General features: G+C 43.9%; 1 protein-coding gene across 12 annotated transcripts in view; it reads right to left on the bottom strand.

Annotated features, from left to right (window-relative positions):
- The window catches only part of LOC146520551 (RNA binding protein fox-1 homolog 2-like), a 62,436-nt gene extending 37,807 nt beyond the window's left edge, over positions 1–24,629 (bottom strand). For 2 of the 12 annotated variants that reach the window (XM_085157801.1, XM_085157802.1), the window contains exons 1-2: positions 23,528–24,625; positions 12,839–12,889 (exon numbers count right to left, since the gene is read on the bottom strand). In XM_085157801.1, the coding sequence (XP_085013927.1) occupies positions 12,839–12,889; positions 23,528–23,782 (306 nt within the window). In that variant the 5' untranslated portion in view covers positions 23,783–24,625. The other 10 variants (XM_085157811.1, XM_085157810.1, XM_085157807.1 and 7 more) reach the window with 9 other exon arrangements.
- Between the last annotated feature and the right edge of the window lie 3,043 nt (positions 24,630–27,672).

Raw genomic sequence — 27,672 nt, 5'->3', positions numbered from 1 at the left:
AAAGAAAAGATGGATTTATTTAAAAAAAAAAAAAAAAAAAAAAAAGACCATCAAGTTTGGGGTCAGGGCTGCTTTTTCTCTACCAAGCTAGGCAGGATGACACACCGCATCCAACACCATTAACCACTGGTCTGGTCTCTGCCATGGGCTGTATCTGGGCTGGGTGACGCCTAGAGACACTCTGTCTCCAGACAGCCTTTTTAATTAGGCAGAGTAACTAAGATGCCGCAAAGCAAATGGGCTCTTTCCCTTTCTCTAATCCTATAGCCCGACTGCTTACTGTTCTTCTGCAGTCACAGCCGCAGTGACTGTAAACAGTCAACCGAGGCTAAAAGGCCCATCTGCAACACAAGCAGCTTCCTGGAGTCTGAGCCCAGCTGATAGTGGAGGAATCAGAGGAGACTGCGTAATCCACAAACAGGCTGGAAAAATCTGGCCAACTCGTCCACTACTGTTCTGACTGCAGGAAATGCATGTTAGGGGAAAAGGAAAAAAGAAAACTGTGTGTTTTGCATCCAACTACGGTCTTTGTCACCTTGTGATAAAGACGGGCCATCAAAAACCTGTTCAAAAAGAGATAACGCGCCATTAAAATTCATTAGCTGGGCCTTAGCCTGGCTATGTTAAATCAAAGCTTAAGCGTTCTTGTTAGGGCATGTGAGCTCATAAACGTGCAGTAGCCTGTGTTAAGCCACCAAAGGGTGTGTTCTTCAGGCATATCCTGACCCATGGCTGAGTCACAAAAACACACTCATAGTGCAGAAACGAGGAAAGCTGAGTGAAGAAAGGAAAGAGTGACAACATAGCAAGGAGGAAAGGGGAATTAGATCGGGCCTGAAAAAATTGGACTACGTGCATTTATGCAATGCTAATAACTCAAGCTGCCGTAGTCAGCCAAAGACGGTCACACCTACTCGGCAACCAATGAACTGCTTTTGTGAGAGGGGGAGTAATTCTTTTTAGTCTACATTACTATAAATACTCATAAAAGCTATTGTTATTTTAAAGGGAATCCCTAACTATTTTTCCATGTTGTTAAGAAACCAAGCTTCACATCCAGTTTGGGCTGCTGTGGACCTGCTGCTACTAACAGACAGCGGGGCTCGGTGAAGCTGTGGCTGCATGCGAGAGTCCAAACACATTCAAATAAACCAATCCTGGTGTGTTTACACTGAAAGCCTTGAGCCTTTCACACAAACATTGGTAGAACAACACTGACAGGTTAGCTGAGTGCTTTTGCATGATAGGTTTTGTTGTTTGCTGAGCTGTGATGTGCAAAAGTTTGCACTTGACTTTTTGGTCATCTGTTCTCACAAAACACAGCCACACTGACTATTTCCAGCAGTAGCTACAGCGTAGATTTCCGGCTGAAGCATAAATCCACAGTAATGGCAGACCAATATTAATTTGGTCGGATGAGAGCATATCAACCAAACAATGGACCAGCTGACCTCTTCTAATGCCGCCGCCTGCTTGTAGCATAATTAGTCATACGAAAAAAAGCATCCCGAAGTATTGTACCATTCATCATCCTGCTGCTGAGGCTTAACAAAACAAACAGAGTGCTTATGACCATGTTTGTGGACTCAGATACCAAATTAAAAGATACAGTTTTTTTTAATGAATTATTGGATAAATAAATGACTAATAAGGACTAATAAACAGGACAAGGAATAAAGCTGTCACTGGATCCCGATCAGACTGGATAAGACTACAGTGTTAGGGTGACACAGGCATTCCCGACCCGCTGACTAAGGAGCAGTGCTGCCCTACATGGCAACGACACATACTGAAAAAAGGAGAGGGGGGGAAAGGAAAAAGAAAACCGTGGAAAAATGAAAGGGGGACTTAGCGGGGAGAGAGGAATTATAGGAAATAATGAGACACTGCATTAGAGTTACGTCTGGTTTCAAGAAAAACTTTCCAAAGGAAGAATTTTGACGCTGTAAGATAAGATTAAACAGGATATGCTTCTTATTAAAGTGTCATGAAAAGCAATCTGAGCAAAGGTGAAAACAGAGTAGCTGAAAAGCTCGCAAAATTAAAACCTGATATCGCAAATAAGAATGAAAACCATGACATATTCATCCCAAAACACACAGTGGGCGATCTACTCGAGGGACCTGAGACTGTGTTTTTACATACACACAGAGGATTCTGGCGGGGGGGGGGGGGGGGGGTCACCTTGGGTGTTGACACCAGCCACAGAGTCAACACTCAAATTGTGATGATGCTGAAAAATTCATGACAATTTGTCTATTGCAACTATCTACTAAGTTGTCTGGCTGAAGGCAGAAATACTACTCAGATTCTTCTCCAACTGTAGTCCATCTATTTTTCCTTTCCCTTCAGCTGAAGTCAATGTGCCTGTGTTTATCTCCCCCGTCCACCCACCCTTCCCTCTCTTCCCTCCCTTCATTCTTGCCTGCCACGCTTGATGAAAGCAAGAGGGCCATATTTTTTCGCCTTCTTTCAAACCCACTGGCTCTCTCTCCTCTCCAGTCACTCAAAGGCCCAACTGCACTGATATGTCCATCAAACAGGCCACAGCCCCATCTCCTTATACAGCTGCCTCTACGCAGACGCTGCCTCTCTCTCTTGAATGTGCGCCAGTTGTCATTTAGAGGTACATCCATAGTGCACTGGCTCACATCCAGAGGACACATAGATAGATATCTGGCAACAAAAGTGCCTCAACACAGAACCTTAAGTCGTAGCTCCTGTTCCAGATGCTGCAGCTATAACTGTAATCAGAAGCAGCTCGTGGGTTAGCCGTAACCACCGACTCCTGTTAAGGCTGTCAGGAGCTTCCGGAGTGATCAACGGCGAATATTTAATACTTTAGTTCATAGGTGTCAAACTCTGGCCCCAGCCTAATTACATTTGGCCCGCGAAGCCATACCAAATTATCAGAGCTGACCTACTGGTATTATACAGCTAATATATATATTGTTTAGTATTAAGCTTTGCTTGTTCCATATTCAGTTTTTCAGCAAAATGTGTTTGAGTCCATAAGAAAAGATTCATTCTTATATCTGGAGGAATAAATATATTTCAATAAATATTAACGTTAGCCCGCGACTTTGTTCAAGTTTTTAATTTTGGCCCACTGTGTATTTGAGTTTGACACCCCTGCTTTAGTTGGAGCCCTTGAGTGGGAGAGCAGTGGGTGGGGTGCTGCTGAAGACGATGAAAGCAGGACACGCAACTTTATTTTGAATTAAAAGGCATTTTCTCTTAAGGATTCTGGTTTTTATAACCACAACGTCGTCTGACAAAAATGACCACACGCAGCTTTGCTATTTTTACGACTGATTTAAAATTAGAGACAGCCTAAAAAAAAAAAAAAAAGTATTTTATTTTTTATTAATATCACAAATTGCACTGCCTCCATTTTGGTAACAAACTACTAGAACAACATTGCACATGTGCCTTTTTGCTTTTCTCTTCCAAAAACTGCACAGAGATGACTAACAGAGAGGTGCAGAGAGTGACCCCATGCTCGATGGCTAGTTGTTGCCAAGGAGGAAAAAATAACAAACTCCAAAGAGTTGTCAAGTTGGGAAAAACTCGGTGAGCTAAGTAACTGAGTAACGATGACGGTTGGGGATCAGGGAGATATCCAAGCTGAGGTGGTGTCGATTTCCACTCGTTTAAAATAAAAAATTAACATAAACCAAATCCAAATACCTAACCCGCTGTATGAACTACAGACTAACCCCACGCTGTCTGTCAGTGTCAGCGGCTCCGCAGCTCCGCTGAGATCTGTGACATGCAGCCTGTCGGTTTTTGACAGCTCTGATCAACATCACCATCAGTATCATTACCATAATCACACAGACTTCTCTCAAACACTCGCACTCACTTTGGGCGATGTGTCCTAAAAATAACCAACCAAAATTGTTTTCCTTTAGAAAAACTGCAACAGTCACACAAACAGAAATGAAATCATTTAAAACAGATATCGGCAGTGTGTTGTGCAGTAAGTTGGCCTGCGCATACAATAATGCATCACATGCAAGACTGTCAGTGTTTTTATGACAGTTGATAAAGAGCAGCTGGAGCACCATCGCTGTGCTGAAGTAAAACCATCACCGTCTGAGTATTTGGTCAATTATATGAAGTTCGAAAAATGAATCACAATAATTATCGTGATAATCAATTAGTCCTCAATCATAATAATAACAAGTTATTAGGTTCCATTTAATTAGATGACTGGATTTGATGCTTCAATTGTCAATAATGACAGCGAGTTGATATTAAAGGGTTTAGACTATTGATCAGAAAAAAATATATTTGCAAAACAACTTTTGGCTCGGATGAAATTATAACAGGGACTTCATTTATTTATTTATTTTTTTAAACAAAGCATCAACAGAACTGCAGAATAATTAATGATGAAAGCTATGTTAAAGTCCCACAGCAGTGACTGAGGCTATAATATGAGTTTATAATGATTTAATAATATTTTTCCAAAAATATTTAATATTATGAGCAATTTCAAGAGCAGTTTAAATTAAAATATACACCATAAAATTTCATTAAATCCCACATTGAGATATTCCAGTGAAACCCAGCCATGGAGGCCTCGAGCTGCATTGGTCCCAAGCTCAGATAAATTGGGAGGGTTACATCAGGGCGGGCATCCAGCTTAAAAATCTGTGCCAGATCAAAAATGCGGATCGTGAAGAATGACCTTTCCGTATCAAATCGGTTGAAGCAGCAGGTCAGTGGAAAATATGCCACTGTTGGGAAAAGACAAAGGATGGAAGAACAGGATGAGATGAAGGCAGATGAATTTACTGTGTGGACCCTTAAGAAAGAAGCCAAAAATGGAGAACAACACTGATGTATTTCAGTGAGGAACTTGGATGCCAATTTCAGGTTAATGTGTCCAAATTCGCTGCACAATCTTTAGCTAAAACACTGTCTGCAATCTTTCTACTGCATGATAATTCAGTCCAAACACTTAATCTGCCCATTTCTCAGCCTGACATGTGATCTGCTGCATTATGCATTTCACCAATTTCCAAATCATAATAACAATATTTCTAGGAAGTAAGCTGACTTTTATGTCATTATGGCACTCAGCTCATCGCTGCACTTAACACTTAAAAAATTAAAGCTTCCTGACTCGTTCATTTCAACCGATTTACAGAGCATTCAGCAGTAAAATCATCTGTTAAACCTCGATCACTGACAATTTGCAAACATTAAAAGGACCAATAAAAATCTAAAAATCACATACGTTCAGAAATCAAAAATCTTAATCTACTCTTGGGTAAATCTTAGATTGCCAACACTGAAAAATGCTACAAGATGGACCATTCGTTCCCTGCTGCCATTCCTTTTGCAGAAGATGATGAAATGTAAAAGCCCAGCAGCACTGACTTCCTGCTGCAGTGTAAGCTAGGGTATGGTGTGTGTGCAGACACCCAGTGTTACACTGCTGTTTATCATGCAGGGGAAGGTAACCTAGGAGATACAGTACCGCATACATTTCGGCTTCTTCTGCACAACGACACTCGTGGTGTTCTGTGTGCACGTATTTGCTGTGAGGTAACATGCGGAGTGCTTTCACACCTCAATCCGCATCGTACAGGCCTCGGGCAATGGCATTTAGAGCAGCAGCATTAGTGTCGGACAGCATCACGGTGGCTTTTACAGGCGGTGGGAGAACAGTTAACCCTCAGGTGGAGCAGTTTCACACAGTGCATTAGACCACCAATATGGAGGACTCTGGCTCAGTGTTTATTTTGGTAACATGCACGATGTGTGTCCCTCTGTAAAATTGGGAAATTAGTTTTCTCTAGAAGTTTCTATTTTGAGACTTGCAAAGCACAAAGAAACACCCATAATCAAAAAGGATAACAATAATGAATAAAGCTAAGCATGCAGCTACCTAGAATAAACTGTCTGCTGTTGTACTGTGATACTCTCAGCACACACACACAGGCAGCTGTCTCCCACAGACAAACATGCACACAGAACCCTGAGGATTAAAGACTTGGGTGTGAATCCCCTGCAATTTCCCTGAAGATCTGTCGCTGCATGACACTAACTGAGTACTCTCTTTCAAACAGAAGACGTTTTAGGACTGGCACATAAGCAGCCAAGTTGGGGGACCATGTGCTGCTGTGACAGAGCCTGCACAGTCACATGATCGTGTCCAGTGTGCAACGCAAAAACGGGCTGCCAATTAAATGCCTCGACTAACACGACGCACGGCCGGGCAATACAGCTGCAAACAAATCATCACCAAATTTAAATTTTGATTCAAGTTTGATCTTTTTCCCTGCATGCTCAATAAACTAAGAAATAAACATATTTTTGGGCCTACATGAGCAAAACAGCTGGAGAGCTTGGAAGCTTTTCATCATTTTGCACAGTTTTCAAATGCAGGCTCGTACAACTATAGACCAGTCTAGTTTTGACACAGTAAGAACAAAGTCTGCTGCCTAATTCATCTGCTCCTGCTGTTTGTGTTTGTTGACATCAGCCTCATATCTGCAGATACCTGCTGGCTAGCTCGCGTTAGCTGCCCAGCGGGTAGGGAACGAACAGACTGAACAAAGTCTAATCCACACGCTGATCAGTTGACTCTCGTGGCTCGAACCACCATCACCAGATAAGGTGCCCCGCTGGCAAAACAGAATCCAAGAAATGAAGCGTATTTTCCACCAAATGCACCGTCAAGCTAGTCAGATCCAGTCAGTGACAAGTTCTAACTGAAGCTAAGTCTCGCTATGGCAAACCTTTAGTATTTCATCAACTGCACTGCGGTCACTAGCTGATGTTTATGCACAGTATGCTATAGAGACGTGTCACCAAAAATAGAGAGCATTGCCATAAATTTTGCAGAAGCTGGTGTGACTGGTGATGTGTCACCTTCAAAGTCGATTTCCCACATGGGACTAAGGCACGGCCCCCCCTGCTCTCACACCCTTCAAGTCATTACCTCAATTCTCCATTTGGCAATACTCTCTTTAAAAGACGAATAACGTGTTTGCCTCACAGCTGCGCAAGCTTGCAAAGCAAAGATTTACAGAGGAGGGGGGAAAGAGGAAAACAGCAGAAACACGGGGGGGAGAAAGAGACGGCTCGTGTGGGAAAATGAGAGTTAATCATGACGTTTTGGAAGTCTGGAGGGAGAAGAACCTTCACTGGTTTTTGGAAGTCTTATATGCAGTCACTGTGTCATCATATGTGCACAGTAACACAGCAGAGGTCTGTATTTACATTCAGCCTCAATGACCATAAAAGGTTGGCTCTCGCACTGCCTTGGTGTGAACAGCAGCAGGGTTAGTAGTAGCGTCTTTACTGTAATGGGTTTTTTTTAAGAGCGTTTAAAGAAAAATGTATAGGTTAGCACAACTTTGCAGTCACTGAACAAATTTTGAAAAATAAATGTAAAAAACTACAACGTCAGTACAAATGAAATATTAACTGAGAGAAGGTCAGGGGAAAAGCAAGGGAAGGAAGTTTAGGAAGGAGTTTATCTTTATTTTGAATTTTGAGAATTAAGTTGAAATGTCAAAAATTTAATTTGACATTTGCAGACTGAAGTTGAACTAAAAAATTTTTTTTTTCATTTTGAAACAACAGAAAGAAGAAATGTCAAAATAAAAAGTTGACATTTTCAGACTAAAGTCACCTCAAACAAGTTGACCTCATTCTTAACATCTCCATGTTATTCTCATAATGCAAAATGACTTCCTCTGTGATTAAAAACAAAAGAAATGCTGCTTTTTCCCACACTACAAATGTCGTCCTACTCTATAAAGTTTTCAGTATTAACTCTGTAGTAGCTACTGATACTGTAGCTATTAAGAATATACAGATTATGGCGTGGACCTATGAAGGGTTAAAATGCATAGAGTTGAGTTTTGCCATTAGAAAAGGAGGGGGTGGTAGCAAAGTACTCCAGGAACTGCAGTGTGTGTGTGTGTGTGTGTGTGTGTGTGTGTGTGTGTGTGTGTGTGTGTGTGTGTGTGTGTGTGTGTGTGTGTGTATAAAGTAACAACTGTGCTTCAGCACCTGTCTTCCTCAATCCAAAGATGAAGTTTAAACCGCATGGACAGCTTGAAGAAAATCTCAGCCTCCACCCCTCTGCAAGTGACATGACACGACATGACACGACGCACACACAGACACACATCCATATGGAATATAATCTGACACTGTGTGCAGTCAGCATGGAGAAAGCTCGCAGTGCCCAATGTACATACATGTCAGCACAGGCAATCCAAGCAGCAGTTGCTACTTCGCGTCTGCACGCGTGTGCCTCACAGACATCTCCCCCAATTCCCGACACCCGCCTCGAGGCCCAAAGGAACCCAAGACCAGAGAGCAGGACATGCTAGAACAGAGCCAGAGAACAGCTCTCATCCTGAGGCTGTCTTTGAGCTAAAGTAGCACAGACACGCCCACCATATGTTAAGAGCAGCCTTGCGCACAACACATCAACTGTATAAACATTATAATCTGTGGTGTTAACTAACTATTAATGCAAGTGCGCTGATACCCTGCAAGCACACGCTTTGCTCCTGTGTATTGTCAGCACTTCAGTGTCACCAGGACAAAATGTTGTATGGTTAACAGAAAAAAAAAAAGCAAAACTAAAATTATTTAGTTTCTATCAAAACAATCACAGATGGGTGCAAAGAGTTAAAAAAAGTGAAATGAGCAGAGCTGCAGGGACAAGCCCTGCTGTCGGCCTGATGCTCTGCCAACTATCTGAAAAAAGGCCTTACCTGGGCCAAGACACAGCTAACCAGAGCAGGCCACACCATGAACAGCAAAGCAATTACTGCTTCATCACGCCAAATTAAAATAAATAAATAACAACAAAAAAATCATTTACATTGTATCTTGTTTTGCTAGTTTGGCCCTCGCGATACTAAAAAGCCACTTCAGAGAAAGAAGCTCTTGCTTGAGATGCGAACTCACCGGTAGCATAGCTTGGTAGTACAGCCCCATCATTGTCTGATCTAAAGGAACAACTGCTGACCAGCTTTCCACTTTCCCGTTCCTTCTCCTCTCCTTTTCCGTCTGTGTCTCTCGTTCTCCTCCTATTCCTCCTCTCCCGTGTCTGTGCTCCAGGACCATGAGCTGACAATGGCTTCAGTCCACGTCTGCCTCACACATTCAAATTCTCCCTCGTTCACTCCCTCTTCCTCCTCCTGCCGGTGTTGCTTCTTCTACCTCTCCAGCACACGAGCCTCGTCAGCCTGTCACTCTCTGCCTCGCTTTTGCTCGTCTCTCCGGCCCTGCTGCTCTGATCCCCCTCGGGCCTTTCCGTCTCTCTCCTCCTGCCAGCCCGAGTCTCTTCTCTTCTTCTCTCTTTGCTCTGCGTCTGTCATTCACACACTCGCCTTACACGTCCTCCTGCTCTTCTCCCCCCCTTTGCTTCCTCTTGTTCCCGCCCCTCTTTTTAAAACTTTCCCTCCCTTTCAGTCTCAATCCCTCCTATCCATCAAAGCATCCATCCTTCCATATAGCAATCTAACCCTGTGTCTGGATGGAGTCAGAAAGCTGCTGTCTTTGCCGTCTCCTAAAGCCCCCGGAGAGAGACAAGAAACGGGAAAGGAAGAAGATGCTGCCTTCTATCCACGCACTGGCTGCCTGAGAGTACAGAACACGAATGCGACCCCACTGCATTGCAGCTTTTTTTGATGATTTATTTATTGCGTGGCAGCCTGTCAGCTCCAAAAAAGCAGTGGTAGGTAGGCCAGCCGGTAGACAGCTAGGTAGCTAGCTGCGTGGGTAGGCTCCTAGATCACCATCTCTCTGCTGCAGCTGTCTTCCTCACACAGATGGAAGTCTCACAAAACTGAGCGAGCGCCAGCCCCGATTCCACTACCTAAACCTCAACCTGAACATTACGCTGCATTGCACCTTTTTCTTCTTGGCTCAGTTCCGTCACTTTCCAACACTGTATTGTTAGGAGGCGTTTAATTTGCAGGGATGAGAGTGCAGTTCCTTGCGCTGCATTTTCATATGGGAGGGACTGAACTCTGCAGGGGGAAAAAAGAAAAAAAGAAAAAAAAAAGCCCTGATGCCAAGCATTCAGACATCTGCTGAGTCTGGCTAGAACTGGGTCCAGAGGGATGGAGGGATGTTGGGAAGGAAAGATAAAGTGAATGGACGGAGGTGGTGGTGGTGATGATGGCAGAGAGAGGGGGTGAGACGGAAAAGGAGCTGGGATGAAGTAGAGGGGGACAGGGACTGAAGGGGGCAATGGATGTGAGCGAGAGATAACAGGATTGGGAGATAAATGGATAAAAACGTTGGGTGGAGGGGGAAAAAAAAGAGCGAGGGATGACAGGATTAGGGCTGTAAGTGAGGAGGATGAGAGGATGAATAGGGGATGATCCTGGGATTAAGTACACAGGCTGAAACACTGCGATAAACACATGCAGTCACACACAAACACATGCACCGAACGTACACACGCAGATGCGCTCTGATCATATCCATGCTGCTGCACCTTGGCTGGAAAACAGACACACATGGATTCAAACAAAGGGCTATATCCATCCAGCGCTCACCAGCTCGTCCAAACAAAGGCCTGTTCTCCAAACACGGTATCTACAGATGATCAGCAGCCCTGCTCAACTACTCTGCAGGACAACTGCACCTCGTGTGTGCAGGTTATTACATCTACTGCTAAATGCCAAAGAAACGCTTAGGTGTGCTGGTTCTGTCTTGTTTGTATGTGTGTCTTTAACTCTGATCATCAACTCTAAACATCAGGAAACCGCAGCCCCAGAGGACTGACCACCCCTCCCCCACCCCTTAGAGAACAGGAGACGTATGGCAGCGGCGTCCCCAGTTAAACGTGTTCGTGTTGACGTGGGCAGACCTGCGGGCAGTTCAAATGTGCATAAATAACATAAGACAGACGCATTACAGAGACAAATGCACTGCAGCGGTGAACAAGCCAATCTTGCAAAGCTAGGCTTGGCTAACTCCATTTGCATGATAACCAGCAGTGTGCTGGAGACTCCTAATGTGTGTGCTCAAGGGCAGAATACATTAGCAGGGACGACTTTTTAAATCATTTATAAAACAAATGCAGAGGTATGCCGTGGCTCTGAATTTAACACCGGGCGAGAGTTCACACACGCTGCAGATCAGAAGTGATCTCTCTGCCCAGGTGTTTGTCTTACAAACAGATGGACTCGGGCAGAGGAGAGCCGAGACTGGAATACAAGCTTGCTCTAACTAAGAAACTGATTGTGTGCCCCTGCGGGCAAGCCATCTTAAATAACTTGCTTCCATTTCAGTTTTAGCTCTGTGCCACTTCCCTGCTTTATTTCTCGTCTTCCTGTCTCGCCTTTAATCTCTTGCACAACATTTGTTTTTAATCGTCAGGTTGACATCCACCCAGAAATTGTAATAAATTTGATTTGAAGCCCGAAAGCCTGAAATTCTTTTGGTGTCTCCCCTCGCGTTCTCCGAGAGCTGCGCTCCCACGAGAGATGTCACCAGGGGTAGAGCAGGAGTGGAGTGCAGGGAGCAGAGGAGGGAGAGGAGACTAAATGAGAGGATGAGGTCTGTGAGAAGCTCCATATTGTGATGCGAGGAGGGAGGCTGGGGGGCGAGAAAGCTCACAGGCCAACACTTCCCTCCTGTGGCACTGCCAGAGAGCTGCACGTCCCAAAACACAGCCCTCAGATGCACAAACGCTCGCACGAAGACAAAAAGCGCACACACACCCATAAACATACTCAAATGGCACGTGTGCATGCACACACACGGGCACTGAGCTGGTTTGAGCTGCTCAATGCGATCTGCTGCTTGGAGGTAGATAAGAAAATAGTCAGCAACCCTGCCGCTGCACATATAAGTCACTCATTACTGAGAGCAATATGCTGGTGAGACATTCAGAATGAGAACGAAACAGAGAATATGAGAGAGAGGCATAAAGACAGAGAGAGAAGTGCGAAGGGGATGTGAACGGCGTTGTGAGAAAAGCCCCGCATACAGAGCGTGCAAGGCGAAGAAGGTGATAGCATAATTTCTCTCCACTCTCTAAGAATCAAGTTTTTGAAAGAGAAGCTCAGTCATCACTGGTTTCTCTTCCATTGATTCCTCGAAAAGAGATGAGCTACCAAAGGTGAGGCAAGGCTTTCATTACCGTCTAGATAATAATGTGGTCGTAAAAACAGACTGAATCCTGCTACATATGTGAGGATGGTGAGGACAACACTACTACACTTACTGTGCAAGAAGAATGACGTGAAAGTGGACTATCACAAGTGTAACTTTCAATTTAAAAGGGGGCTGAGCCAGTCCATCTATCCTTATCATATGCCACATATAGTATAAATTGATAAAAGAAGTTTAAAAGTAAGATCAGGCGTCATCCTACTCAGACAGTGTTTTCAACTCTTGCTCTGTGTGACGTCAGCGAGAGCGGCTATCGCTCATAGGGACACCAAAGGCGCACAGTCGTGTCCAACCTTGTCCCTGTGAGGTGCAGCCAATCAGACTAAAGCTGGAGATCAGCTTGTTTTAAAGGGGCTGCACCGAGTCCAGCGTCTAAGACGATCAGTTTTGTAAACAAAACTATTTTAGCAGTGAACAAGAATATGGAGGTCAACATAAACATAACAGGTCCCATTTGAAGAATACCAAAGTGCTTTATTTATCCCATGAACAAACAGTGTTTGATTCAAGTGGTCTTCACAAACTCACTTCCAGCTTTTTACCATCAGACGACTGAAAGCAGGCGTACTGTTGAGTAAGTCAGGGATTTTGTATTTCATTATTTTTTTTTTTTTTTTGGCAATTTATTGTAACAGAGATTTGCGAGCAGTCACTCGTCTCTTACCTGACTGTGAGGTTGGTATCCATGGAAACCGGGATTTAAAGGCTCATTGTTCTGCAAGAGACAACAGGAGGGATGAGAGCAGCGTAAGTGGCTGTGCTTTTGAGAAGTGAGTGGATGCAGCAATGGCGCTCCAAAGAAACTTGTGCGTTTTAGATGAGACGCGCTCTTGAACAAAAAATCTCAACCTAACTTGTGAAAGCAGGGGGATTTATACTGTCACACTGTCCTTTTCTGTAATCTAAAAGCACAGGTCAAAGTACTTCAAGCATTTTGAGACCTTAAATGACACCCGAACACTAGCAGGGGACTAAAGTTCAAACGAGCAAAGACGACGTTCTTGCGTGGGAAAACAACTGATGACTGAATGAAGTTAACAGTTAACAGTCTTGTGGAGGCCGTGACTGATGAACCATCACTGCAGCTTAGCAAACTTTTCTATCCAGTCCCACCAACCAATCAAAATCCACCGAGCCCATCCCTCATCACCCCTGTTCAGAAACCAGTGTTGTGGTTAATTGCTCTGTAATTACTTTTAATTCGATTATTTCTGTCTCTTTCGCTCTATTTTCTCTGTGACTATTATTTTCCCCCCTCTGTGTCATTTTGCCCCGGCAAGAGGAGCCATTGTTTGCTACAGAGCTCGGTGAAGAGGAGGGGGCAAAAATGAAAAGACAAAAAGGAGGCGGGAGATGGGGGAGGACTGGAACAATGGGGAAAGTTAACTAAACGATGATATTTTGACAGCAGTGAGAGAGATCACTCCGGTACAGTCTAGCCTGCTGGCATGCCTCGAAGAGCAAACATGACCGCCTAGCGAGACTCATGCCTCTGCTCTCGATAAGGAGCTGAGGCATGAGTCTCACTGGAGGGAGAAAGCGGGAAGGGAGGAGGATAAGGGGAAAGGCCTCCGAGGGGGGAAAGAAAGATGTGTATGTGTACACGTTAGAGGGTGGGGGTGAGTTTGAAGTCTTTTTTAGAACTGCTGATGTTTTCATTACATTTAATCAGCAAAATATTCCAAATCCATGTGCTGGTCATCACCCCCCTACACTTTGGCATGAACGCGCCCCTCAGTTCGGCCAGCACTTCGAGGGTGGGCCCCGTAATGCCGCAGCAATGAGAAGGGGCAGATTTGGCTTCTGAAGAGTGTCAACAGAGTTAACCTCCCGGCCCTGACCCCGATGCTGCCTGCCGCGGGAATCGCTCCATCGCTCCAAACGTTCATTCGGCCAATCGAGGGCAAGCCTGCGTGAGGAAGAAGGGCCCGGTAGGACCGCAGCAGATTGCGTAAACAGAAAGACAAACAGCTTTTAATCTGGAGAGGTTAGAGATATGAAGGCTAAGACCAAAACACAGATGGGATGATGATGATGATACACAAGAGAATGAAGAAATGGAAAGAAGTAGTGTCTAGACAGAGAGGGGGATAGAGGGAAGCCAAATGGGGAAAAGTGAGTATGATGTTTTGGTTTTTAAAAAAAAAAAAAATGGACCAGATGTAAAAAATGGAAATAAGAAACCATTCCTTTTTTTCTTTTGATGCATGAGCTGTAAACTCTTAACTCTGGGCGGGACTGTCCAGACTCGGGGCCCGTCCCCCTCTTGCTTGAAACAGCCTTTTCTTTGTCTCCTCTCCCCACTTCCTGTTTCATCTGGAACCAATTTCCCCCTCGTGCCTTGTCCCCAGGGGGATCATTCTCCTTGGTGCGCCGCGCTTACAGTGGGAATGGGCAGGCTTACATCGAACGACATACTGACTGCGTGGCGAGCTGCTGGTGCTCGATGCAGCGCATATGGAAATGCAGTAAAGGAGGGCCGTTCAGAGCAGAATTTAAAGTCCACAAAGCCCCAGGCCCAACAACCCCACACTGCAGTGTGTTTCAAAAAAGGCCTGAAGTGACGATGCGGTTTACAAAACTGGAGCTGCTTATTTATTCTTTAAATGGTGGTATGAGAAAAAAAATTACACTCAACTACTGGTGATTAATGGTGTAAATGTGCATTCTCATCACACTCCCAGTCAAAGTAAGGGTGTAGGCACTGCACTACCAAGGAGGACAACTGGAATGCCACTGAAATCCAAACCAAAATTACCCGTGACCATCAAATTGCAGAGTTGCTGCTGGTTCTACTTTGGGAAGAAAAAAAAAGCGAGAGAGAAAGAGAGAGGGGAGGAGGAGTTTACGTAGAAGAACAGAAGGCGGGGAGAAGAGGGGGAGGAAGTTTAGCAACATCTGGAATCAATCTGTCTGCAAGAGAGGAGGGACTGGAAGAGACGGATGGAGAGGAAAGAAAGAAGCAGAAGAAGAAGAAAAGAACCAGATGAAAATAAGGACAGACACACAGGAGAAAGAGGAATGTGGGTAATAAGAGAGCCAAAGCCAAGAAAGGGGAGAGAAATAAAGCAGTAAAGTATTCGCAAAATGGAGACAATGAGTCATAAGTGAAGAATGCCATGTGATTTATATTTTCTTAAAGCGGGGTGGGGGAAGGAGCTCGAGGGGTTGAATTTGATACCTAGTTTTTACAGACTCGTTTACCTACCCCCACACAAACCCAGGCACGCACAAACACACACTGCCTTTGCCATATGGCTTTACATCACGTGGCTGCTGAAAGGTATACAAAAGTTTATTCCCGACATCTTTTTATAAAATAAATAAAAATGAACGCAGCTGTGTTGCTTCACTCGGTCTGAGCCCGTGCAGGTTCAGAGCTGTGCTTTCATGCCTCACTTCTGTAACTTTCCATTAAGTTAATTCCATATAGTTTGCGAGCGAGGAGGAGCCTTTGAAGGCGCCGGCCGGCTAACTGTGGAGGGCTTCAGTCTGCGCTGGCAGGGATCAGCAAAAGCACAGAAAAACCAGTCACACGCTCATAAACACTGACTCGACAGAGGGTAAAAACTAAAGGGCGTCTCTCTTGTTTATTTTCTCTCTCTCTGTCTCTGACTTGCTATTTTAAGAGGAGAAGGAAAGAAGTTGGGAAGTTGCTGGAGCAAATGGGTAGAAGCAAGGGAGGAAGGGGGGGAAAAAAATGGAGCCGCAGTGGTGAAGGAAGACAAAATGACATGAGGTCAACAGATGGTGAGAGGGGAGGGAGACTGAGGGAGGAGGGGAGAGGGGTAATTAGGCAGGCCGCTGCAGGCTTCCAGCGGTCCCAAACAGAACAGCCTGAGGAGGTGGCTTTGTGGTCTCATATCACCAAATGTTAGGGGGAAAGAAAAAAAAACAAACAAAAAAAAACACACCTGCTCCCTCCAAATTATCATGAAAAATACTTTTTTGATATATCTGCTGCTGCATGCCTATGGTCTGAGGTGTGGCAAAATAATCTAGGAGGGGTGATTTGACAAATGTCAAATCACAGCTATGCTAACATCTGATCAGCTCCACAACCAGCTCTATCAAGTCAACAAAACCCAACCGTGGAGGAGGAAACGTAGACACCAGCGCACCATATTATAGAAACTGTTAAAGTAGGAACACAGAAAAAGATGTGGAGAAAAGTGCAGAAGAGCCACAAAGTGATGGATATGGTGGACTCGACACGGGTGTATTAAAGCCGAGAGACGACGCTCAGAATGACAAATGCATTGGAGGTAGTCAATATGTGAGGACATAAGGACAAAGACCGAGAGGAAGCGCAGAAAGACAAGATGAAACACAAGCTTTCCCGAGAACTGAAGGCTCATTTATCACAACGGCATCTTTTTCACTTTACAGACCAAACTGTGCCCACACAATGGCACCGCTACAACTACCCGAGTTTCTCTCTTTTAAGCGATGTATTTTCTAAAAGAGTAGGAGTCTTCAACACCTCTGATGTGAACTGGACATGTTGTTTTTTTTTTTTTTTTGGTGGTGGTGGTTCCGACTTTAATAAAATATAAAGCTTGAGGGCACTTCACTGGGTGGATTTATTGATGACTCCTCTGTACCGACTGTGTGGATTGCTAATAAAAACAGATGACCTAGGAATTAGGAATTATGCAGGTCCCTGTATGTCTCCGCATGAAGGTTCCTGCACAAGAAAACACTCATCTATAGCTGGACCACATTGTTATTTCACTGAGTTATATTATCCGTTTGCCCATCTGTCGATAAACCTGTCCTAATCTTGTAAACGTGTTCACACCTGCTCGCTTAAACTCAAGGAGAAACCAGTCAGATTTGGGTGGTTAAAGTTTAAGAAAGCATCGGCAAACTTTACCACCACATTTTTGACCAAAGAAAAATCTTATTATTTGGTACTTATTACAATACTATAAAGAATTCCAGTCCTTGTTTCAATTATAAAACCGTATAAATAAGAAACATAAAATGCAACTACTAAAAAGTGGAGGAAGAAAAATTCAATTAGCATGTTTAAGCCTCCTTTGAAACAGAGTAGCTCTAAAGCTCTGCAGGCCAGCTTTGAGTCAGCTTTCAAAAGCAGACTGAGAACGTATGATTCATTATCCTGTTTTTATGCAAATGAATCAAAAAAGTGGGCTACCCTGATAATAAACAAAACATTTAGGAGCCTCAAAGTTTTAAGAATAGCACAAGTTAAGCGAGAGAGGCCAGTTTCAGTTTAATTTTGGCTAAAGACCAGCCGCAGTTTGAGTATACCGGTAAGCTATTCTATTCTATTCTAAGCCAGCAGCGTTGGTGGTGAAAACAAACAAATCTGTGCACATACTGTTAAATTCTCCATTTTCCTCTTCAACATTTCTTTTTTTGGATTTGGAATCCATAAGTAGGGGGGGGGGGGGGGGGGGGGGCTCAGGACTTTTCATGTAAGTGTATAGACCCATGCTAACTACTCAAGACTACCTTTTTTTTTATTACAAAAAAGTCTGGCCCTTTGGAAGTGAAATATAAAGAAATGGCCCAAGACTTTTGGACAGTATCAAGAACACGTGAAGGTATTTTCACTACATCTAGAACAAGCGTCACCTTTGAACTCAAGGTGATTTAATTTTACCGCTCAATGGTCCTACACTGTACCTCATCACTGTTTGTCCATTCATTCCAAATTATGATGAGATTACAATCAAACATCTATTAGGTCAAAATGCTGGTGTTTAAAATAACCTTCTAAAGGCATTTACAATTTATTTGAAAAGGTCACATGTCAAGTTTGGACAGACAAGGCAGTTGTGTAACTATCTAAATATTGCAAGTGCCAAAAGTGTTTGCTGGACAAATGTCCAGTTAGTGATTTAACAGATGTGAACTCCTTGTTGCCTTTATCAGAAAGTAAAGCCGAGAATTTAAAAAAGATTTGATGAATGTTGTAAATGACACAACACAATAGCAAAAGGATCCACAACTGTTAATGTGGCACAACTTCAACGGTCAAACTGTGAATTAACTGGTACTGGACTAAGCCACCAAGTTATAAATAAAGTCATAAATTCACCATAAATTCCACCAATAACCTGCACAGGTTGCTTCACTCTTCTCTGTTAGATCTAATTATTGTTTCAGTCTGCCGAGGCAGAGCTCTTAGTGCACTGTGGACATGCTTTATGCTGTAAGGCCTCATTAATAAAAGCTTTATTTAATAAAAGAATTAAATAAAAATCAAAGAAATACAAAACTATCGCAGTGCATTCAGCTGAAGTTGGGAAAACTCACATAGCAAACTAGGGTATCATTCATAGACAGCTGTGATGGGTATTGTGGCAGCACATCGCAGATGACCCCCATGTAAGGGAAGCACTGAATTGACATTTGGCTGTATGTGTGGGAGGAGATGGGAGCACATGTGACAGTTTGGGGGCAGCCTTGGGGAGGAGCTATGCTGGGTGGGGGAGCAGTGGCATGATGACTATAAAGGGAGTGTTAGCATGAAAGTGCCATGTGTAGGAGCTGAAACCAGGAAATCAAGTGAGAGAGAAAGGGATCTCAAACCTATTCTGATCTCTTTATGAATGGTGGCGTCCTTCTTTTGTCTGCTGTCGATGCTTGTGTAATAATGCTGTTGCGTAGTGAGCTGAGCTGAACACAAGAAGGGAGGGAGAAAAGAGGAGTTGAGCAACTGCGTATGGGGAATTTTAGCTTATCGTTGCTGGTTCAAAAGTCAAGGGTGAGTCCACTGTGCCGTGGCTCAAAGTTTAACAGCAATCATTAACAGCTGCACAGCACCTAATGCGAGACCAGGTTGGGACTATGTGTGACCCTCTGCAACACATGTTAGCACATTAGTATGTGCCGAACACGCAACTGGTCCCACACCTCCCCATCCTCCTAACACTTTCCACTTCTGGGGATATTTCTTTTTAGCATAATGGCAGCTGCTGACTTCTGGCTGCTTGTGACTAATTATTTTTTTCATTATCATTGAATCTGAGTGTTATTGTTATCTCAAGTCATCATTTAAGGCTTTAATAGTCTTAAAATTGAAAAATGTGCATCGCAGTTAAACAAAAAAACTCTGTCCCTTTCAGTTACAATAATGTATGGAGGAGAAAGGCAGTAAATCAACCCAATTGGGTAAGATGGAAAAAAAGAGAAAACTACTGATAAATCATGATCAAACAAAAACGCAAATTAATCTTCTCTTCGCTTATTACTTGCCAACAAATCATTTTATTTCTTCCATACAGGGTTTCCTGTTGCCTCACTGACACTTCTCCCTGTCTTTGCATTTCTTTTTTCATCACTTTTACTAACCACTAATAAGTCTAGCTGTGCCAGTCAAATGAAGTCAGTGTTAAATCCAGGGATTACGCTCACGTGCAAACACGCAGGGATGAATAGTTATTGCACACTTTGGGGATGCATGCACAGAGGGTGTCTTAGTAGTGCCTGCAGAGCGTATGCGACAAAATTGAGGGCATGCAGATGTGCACATGGAGCCTCGTGTTTACCACATAATGACAACAATGCAATCACATGGACCCAGGCAGACCTTTGGATACATGCAACACACATGTAACTTGGCAGCACTTATAATAGATTTTAATAGCTAAAGGATTTGGGGTTGATCAGCTTTTACACAACTCGCTGGGGAATGCTTCAGCTGGAATATTTTGCTGTAGCTACGTCACAACCACAAACCCCTCCATAACCTACAGCGTAATCTGAAGCGTACCTACCCAGAAATGTCACTATAGGTTGGATTGGCCCATTATTGTGATTGGCCTGTTCAGCACAATTGATTCATCGTGTGCATTTTCGACTAGTCTTTTGCTGCAGTTGATGAATTTTTCAGCGAGAAAATAACAATCATCGTCTCACTATAAGGAATAATAATCATAGCACATCAAAATATATGGACTCACAAATGTCAGCAAAGGAAAGAAGATCACTGAAACTATTGGAATGGACATGAGGGAAATACACAAAGACCAATATTTTTGCCCATGATGCACAAAAAAAAGAAAAAGAAAAACAACAACAAGCACGGGGACTCTGGAGGGAATAAAGTCCACAACCACACTTTAATTAACAAATAATGAACCAACACAAGCATAAATGCGAGCAACAACGTTAGCCACTTACATGGTTTATGTTGTAGGTTTGACAAAGACCCCCCGCAGCAGTCTAAAGCAGGTCTTACAGTAAGCTCCAATCAGAACTTCTCACACATGCAGAGAGAAGCACAGAAACTACCGCCGGCAGAAATAACAGACGCAGTAAAATTTTACACTGCACTAAAATGAAACAAGGGCATATAAACTACTTAAACAAATTGTTAAATGTTCAGTTGTACATATTTTTAAAATATTTATGCATTTTTATTGTTTTTGTCCTGTGGCTTTGAGGGCCTAAGGGAAAAAAAGGAGGTGCAATTACGGTGGGTACATGTAATATTGTTGTGATATCCAAGGTTCATCAGACTTTAAAGTTCTTGTTGCAATTTACTTTCTTGCCTGGGCTGCGGGGGCATTCTTTAACGTCTCTTTTCTCAGGCAACCATCAGCTCTCATGTTCGCAGCACAATAAGTTCTGAAGCTGCTCAGCAGACTAAACTTTAACTTCACTTGTTCAACGAGAAGTAATGATTCTCAGTGCTATGGATGCTGCTCGTGGTGAACACTATGAATAAAAAAAACATGCGCTATCGGTGATAATCTTTTTCAGTGATCTGTTCATACATACCGCCCACACCCCCCACCCCAACTCCACCCTGGCCCCATTAAAGCGATCGCTCTGGTTAATGCCCTCTCCTAAATGAGCTTTGATCTCGTTAGCGCGACACAAAGCCTCTTTACTGCCAACGATAGGACAAATCGGCTCTCCGAGAAACGCGGAAAGAGGGAGAGTTGGATACTGTACTCCCACTACCTCAGCGCAGACAACGGTGCTGCCTCAAGGGGAAGCATCAATAAGACCAACAGAGCGTACCAAACATACAAAGAAAGATCGCATAGGGGGAGATGAAGCGGAGGGGAAAGGGGGAAAAAGGAGAGAGGAAAATAAGACAACACAGCTGGGAAAAAGAAATGGATATTCCACCGATTTGAGTGATGGGAGACGGGCTGAGAAATGAAGACATTATCAAAGATGGCAGTGGGGGAGATAAATGGGGCGGCACAGAGGAAAGAGTGAATCGGGGGGGGGGGGGGGGGGTGCTTGCCTCAGTGGCACGCTGAAAGCCTGTGAACCAGGAGTCAATTAGCAATCTGGAAATATGCCTGCGGGGAGGCAGGAGGGGGACAAATCAGAGGACAGATAAGGGTGGGGGTGGGAAGGGGTGCAGTTTGTATGAGGTGGAGCGGGGGAGGAGAGCAGCAACAACAAAAGAGGGGAGGCTGCACTCTCGTTTATTATTACAGTCCTGATTTACAGTCAGCCTGGAAGGTCAGAAGTATACCAGCTCGAGCTCACTGCGGGAGCCCTACAGTAATTGCTGGGTGCATTTAGTTCAAGGAACATCCACTGGAGTCATCATCTCCATCGCGAGCAGCCATGCAGCGCCCGAGAGCTACTCGATACATCCTCTCAATGTCATTTTCCAATTTATTTATCCTTTGCATAAAGTGTCACTGAGCTGATTATCATCATTCAGGCCCTGTCCTCATGCTTATCTCTCCCACAACTGATGGTGTCATGCCTGCCATCCATCACTTCCCTCGCATACTTTATCATGCCGCCTGATGGATGCAAACTAACGGCTCACATTTTCACTCTGCCCTCAGTCTCCTTTATCCCACCTCCCCGCCCCCACCCCAAAATCCCCACATCTATCCATCTATCAGTCCCCAGTCACACCTCTTTCTCTCTCCTCTAATCCACTCGCACACTGCGCCCAATTAAACCACGAGCCTCGCTTTCCCCTCTTTATCCTCCACGTGCAACCTTCGGCGCACTCTCTTTCTCTTGCTGTAGCCTCATCCTCCCTTTTATTCCATTTACACAACCCCACCCCGACCCCAACAATCAATACAACCGATGGGCAGCGAGAATCCACCACATGCCGCCCTGCTCATTGTCACATCATCTTTGCCAGCGGGCTATAACCTTTTCCCATCATCAACATCCATCCTCTGTGAGGCTCACTGAGCATCACAGCATCACACTTGGACCTTTCTGTCTTTGCAGCGGGTCAGCTGCACAGCCCATTGAAGCATTTTAACAGTTCCCCGGGATTCAATTACCTGCAGACGACCTCAAGTCGTGTCCGCCTGCCCTTCGACTACCGTTAGAGCAGTTTCCCTCGTCTTAAAAAAAACAAACAAAAAAACCCCCACCAGACATCAGCTGAAATTTTTCTCTTGTACTATTGCATCACAGGGGCACTTCAAAGCATGTGTGTGTAGGTGTAGGAATGATGCGTGCTGTGTGTTTGCAAGAGAGAAATAAATAGCAAGAGATCCAGGCAGAACAAGTGAGAGGTGCACCCTGCGCCTCGGCAGTTCTCTAGTTTACTGTAACATACACAGGTTGGTCCGGGGAGGCAGGAACGGTCGCTGATGCTTTGCTGTCTCAGCAGTCGAGTCATAAAAGCAAGGGAAGACCCGTGTTAAGGAGGGGCCCCCAGAGACCCTTCGCTCCTTCAAGCTAAAAAAAAAAAAAGGCTCTGTTCTTTGTCTTTCTCTGTGGTGACCCCTCCCCCAATCCTTGTCTGCCTCTCTCTTTTAACACCTAGCGACAATCATGGGGGGGCACGGAGCCATTAAATGCCCTGCATGTGTGTGTCAGGATTTCTGAAGACTCACTGACAAATTATCCGCACAGTTCAAAGTAATTTCATCCACATAAGTATAAAAATACAAAATCCCTCGCAACATGTGACAAAGCACTGGTTTACCTTCTGTGAGGCAGGCATGATGAATGGCTCTGATCTTTGCCGTGGTGTCTGGGACTGTCATAGCAATGGAGCCTGGATCATATTACCTTTGTCTGGTTTGGTAAGAGCAGCACCAAGAGGAACAAACAGCAAGCCTCGATAATCACAGCAAGCGACGCGTTTACTACTGAGACACTTTTCCTGCGTTTCGCTTGTTATAATTAAAGGATTTGCTGTTGCAACGATGCATGATTATCAAGAGGGGAAAATGCGCGCGTGGAGGGGGGGCTGTCAAAAACATCATCATCCTTCCTAGCTGATGCTTAGAAACAAACAGAAAAAACAGCGAAGAAGGAAAAGGAGGGCGGATGATACTGAGTTCAGTGAGCAGCATTTGTAACAGATGGAAACAAAAAAGACACAGATGTGAGAAACATATCTTTTGTGTTTACACTGCATTCATACCTGGCCAATGTCACCGACAACACTCCCGGTCCCGTCTATCCTTGGTCTTTTGCACTCCGCCCCGGACAAGTCAGTGAGGGCAGCGGCAGTCTGAGCGTCGGGCTCCGGATCTCCTCTCTTCATCCCTCGGACCACGGCTGGACCCCCGGCCGCGTTTGCATGGGGTCCGGCTGCTGTATCAATGTCCCTTTCCCGGTCCATTATTCCCCGACTAACGGGTAGCATAATAGATGCAACGTCGGTCGACATTAACATTGGACGGGAGACAGTCACCAGTCAAAAGTCTCTTTGGCTTTTTCTTTTCTTTTGTTACCTTTGCCTTCTCCTTTGGGTTTGTCCACGGCTCGATATTCACAATGGATTTGGCTTTTCCCAGACAGATAATATTGAACGGATTTTCATCAATATACACAAGCTTGCACTGTTTATTGTCTAACTTAGCCTTAGCTATGCGAGACACCCCTTTAAAACCATGGCAGAATCCAACACAAAGCACATTAAGTACAGTTGTCCCTCTCTTTCTTTTTTCCCCCTGAAAAAAGAAAAACGACGACAGTGTCCTATTTTAATAAAGATCACACGTCCGACTCTCGGATGCCTGACAAGCTAATTAGCTAGCTAACATCGGCTAGCCTGCTAGCATTACATTCCGCTAGCTCTCTTTATAAATGTGGCTCGGAGAGCACACTCTCGCTGCCAAGAATAGAAAATGTTGGAAATTAGCTTCGCGTAATACTACTCCTTCTGCGGGGCCAGCCAGTCACCCTCTCCTCTCGCCCCTAAACGTGTGGGTTTTTTTCTTTTGCAGTGAACTCCTCTGTGGTTCCTACCAGCTTTCCCCTTGAATTCTCTCCCTTCTTGTCCGTTCCCTCGCCTCGGTCTGCTATGGATGAGTCTTGGCGTGCGTACCTTGGCTACCGACGAACACGATTTCCTCTGGTCTCAGTCCCAGTTGGTGTAACTCGTAGTGTGGAGGGAGCCCGAGTGCGCTGATCTGCGGTCAGATTTGCCCGTGAACACCGGGCTCGCGGACAGGGGGGAGTGAGGTAAGGCGGGCTGGTCTGAGGTCTGCCTTTCTTCGGTCTCCTTCTCCTCCTTTTTTCCCTCCTGATCCCACCACCTCACAGCTCCCTCCTCCTCAACCCTCAGTTATTTATTTATTTCTTCCCAGTTAATATGAAAATTGCACTTTTTTGCAGGTCGTGACGATGCCCAAAAAAATATTATTTTTGCGCCTAAAATGACCTAAAATGTTAAGCAGAAAATAAATAAATAATAATAATAATAATAATAATAATGAATAATAGTAAAATATATAAATATTAATGAAATATCTCAAAAACATAAAAGCCACATTTTGCTTTTGAACAACACATGATTATTATTATTTTTATTTAGTTAGTTAGTTAGTTATTTAGTTATTTTTATTGGGAGTCAGCTACTCTCATTGTAACAGTTTTGTAGCAAAATACGCCTCCAATATTTGCAAAAGGGAAACCTGTTTAACCACATAAATGAAAATACGCAGCTAATAGCCAAAGGCCTAAAGTACTTAAATAAAATGGGGAGGGAGGATTAAACAAATCAATCAATCAAAGGAGCACCTTTCCACTTTCGGTTTTTAAGCAACGCTTCACAGCACAGTCGTGTTTCTTAATGTTGTTGCGCCCCCTTGTGGGTCTTTAGTCACAAAGCGTCCGAAAGGAAACCGCTTTCATCCTGACTGCCGGGCTTTTGATGTTATATAATTCATACAAAAAGTAACACTTATCAAATACAGTTGCTGATGTGAGGAAATGTTTACAGTAACCAACCAACAGAAAAAATAAATAAAAATACTTGAGCCATAAATCCTGCACCTCACCTGACTGCCTTAAAACAGATGATCGCAGTCACTTTCTGCTCAGCTGTCTGTCTCTAAATGTGTGTCATGATGGAGGTATTGTATGTTTATGTGTGTGTGTTTCCCTTCATCTCTGTGACTCACTCTAATGACACCCTTGTCTCTACCTGTCTCCCTGCCACCCACTGAACATGCAGTGATTGACGGCAGTGAGGTCACATCACTCCTCCCTGCTGCCTGTTTCCTATCAGAGGAAGAGGGAGCCATTACTCAGCTATTACTACCAACACGGACTTCATGGGTTGTGGAAAATAGAGCAAAATATCTGTTACGGGAAATGACACTTTACTGAGATCATTCTTCTTGAACTTTTGATGTCCTCTGACCTGTGTTTAATCCAGCTGGTTAAGAGGTCACAGGGCATTTCAGGAGGAGGATTCATTACTCATTTAACAGATAAGAGTTTTTTGTTTGACTTTGTCTGAATCCTGCCTACTGCTATTTATTCTATATTGATGTCACTTGCTGAGGGTAGTAGTAGGCATAGTTTATTTGCAGATTATTTGTTCAACTGTTTGTTAACAAGAGTACCTGCGTAGCCAGTCACATGGCAGCATTTCAATGCATTTAAACATTTAAACAGGTGGGTACATTATGTCACTCAAGAATGTGAGTTTGATTGATGGTGACCCTTGATCTCAGGACTTTCCCTTTGACCTTTTGACCTTTCTGGAAGCTTGTCAGGTGTGAGAAGCGTGACCAATTGCCATCACAAATTTCCTACCACACAGAAAGGAGCACAGTTAATGATTGAAAAGCAAACATACAAGAAAGGAATTACTTTCATCTTTTATACTTTTTCTTTTATCCACACTTTGGAGAATTAAGCCTTATAGAAAGACCTACTTGTTAAAGCAAATTTAGAGTTACGACTGTTGTTCACTACAGGGAATCGAAGCATATTCTTTGTTAACATGTATCGCTGTCAGGGTGTGGGTTCAGGAAGCAGACCCGAACGCATGACTCTTCCGAGACAAAGCAGTGAATCTTCAGCATTGTGGCTTTCCAAGGTGATCTTCTCGATTCTCCCCACACAGTGCGAGTGTTTGTGACAGTGAATAAAGAGTTTCCATATCTGTGCTCTAATCCGTGTCTTTAATAAACAATCAGCTGCAGCTGGTGACGGCTTATGAGCGGCAGTTGAGGCTGTCTCCAGCGTGGGAACACTTCCAGCTCGAATGATCACCCGCGTCCAAAACTTCTGGGAGTGCTCGCCAGAACTTCAAGTACTTCAGCTGCCAATTTTTATACTCGTGAGTCTAGTATATTTTTCTCTCTGTCTCTCTCTCTCAGACACAGACACACTCAGACACCACCGTTGTCATTATATAGCTTGTTGTTCAAACTGACGCTCAAATTTCCAAGCACCTCCTGAACACCTCATCCTTTTTTTAACCCATGGCAGCTGTACTTTATTACCTTTACACATATGACTGGAGCAGAATTGAATTTTCTTTGGTTTCTATAAGCAATAAAAACCTAAGATTTTAAGAATTATTCAGTCAGTATAGTATTTTGTTAAACTTTATGGCATCATTGTGATATCCAAGTAACCTCTGAAAAAATAAGTAACTGAAAAAGTCACTTAGATGAGTGATGAAACAGTTCTCCCACTCAAAACACCATGTCCAGATGAACAAAATCCACTTTTTGGGAAGTATGTTTTTAATTTTAATGCGAGCAGTCCTGTCCTGTGTGGAGCTTCACTACATTGAAGCTCCACACAGCGTCATGCAGGATACGAAAGCTGTGGTTTGTCCAGCAGAATGATGCTGCTGAACCCAAAATGTTTCTAATGCTTGTTCTTCCATACTCTGGGATTTTGTCCAGAATAAGTGAAAGTGACTATACAAAACATTTTCTAAAATCAGTCATCAGACCTTTAACTTTGTTTAAATAGTAATAGGATTCCTCACATCATTTTCAATGTTTTCATGGTGCAGGAAGTGGAGTGATCCAGACTGGATGTGCCCAGGATCATCCTACATACAGCTCCAGCACAAAAACCAAACTCCCAAAATGAAGACATCCAGGGTGAAAGGCAGCAGGCAGCAGTGGGGATACTCATGAGTCTACTGTTGGAGCTTACCAAACTGAATCAAACACGTTCGGTAATAATGATGTAGTTGAAGCTGCATAACAGAGAACTGTTTCCTAAATCCTAAAAACAGAAGTACCTCTCACCACGGTGGCCTCAAACTCAAACTCCAGACAGGCACCTCCTGTTCGGATTCCCTGTAAC

Source organism: Neolamprologus multifasciatus, chromosome 4 (genome assembly GCF_963576455.1).
Source record: "Neolamprologus multifasciatus chromosome 4, fNeoMul1.2, whole genome shotgun sequence".
NCBI classification, from domain to species: domain Eukaryota; kingdom Metazoa; phylum Chordata; class Actinopteri; order Cichliformes; family Cichlidae; genus Neolamprologus; species Neolamprologus multifasciatus.
The sequence above is the reverse complement of the archived record's forward strand: the minus strand, read 5'-3'. Positions and strand labels throughout refer to the sequence as shown.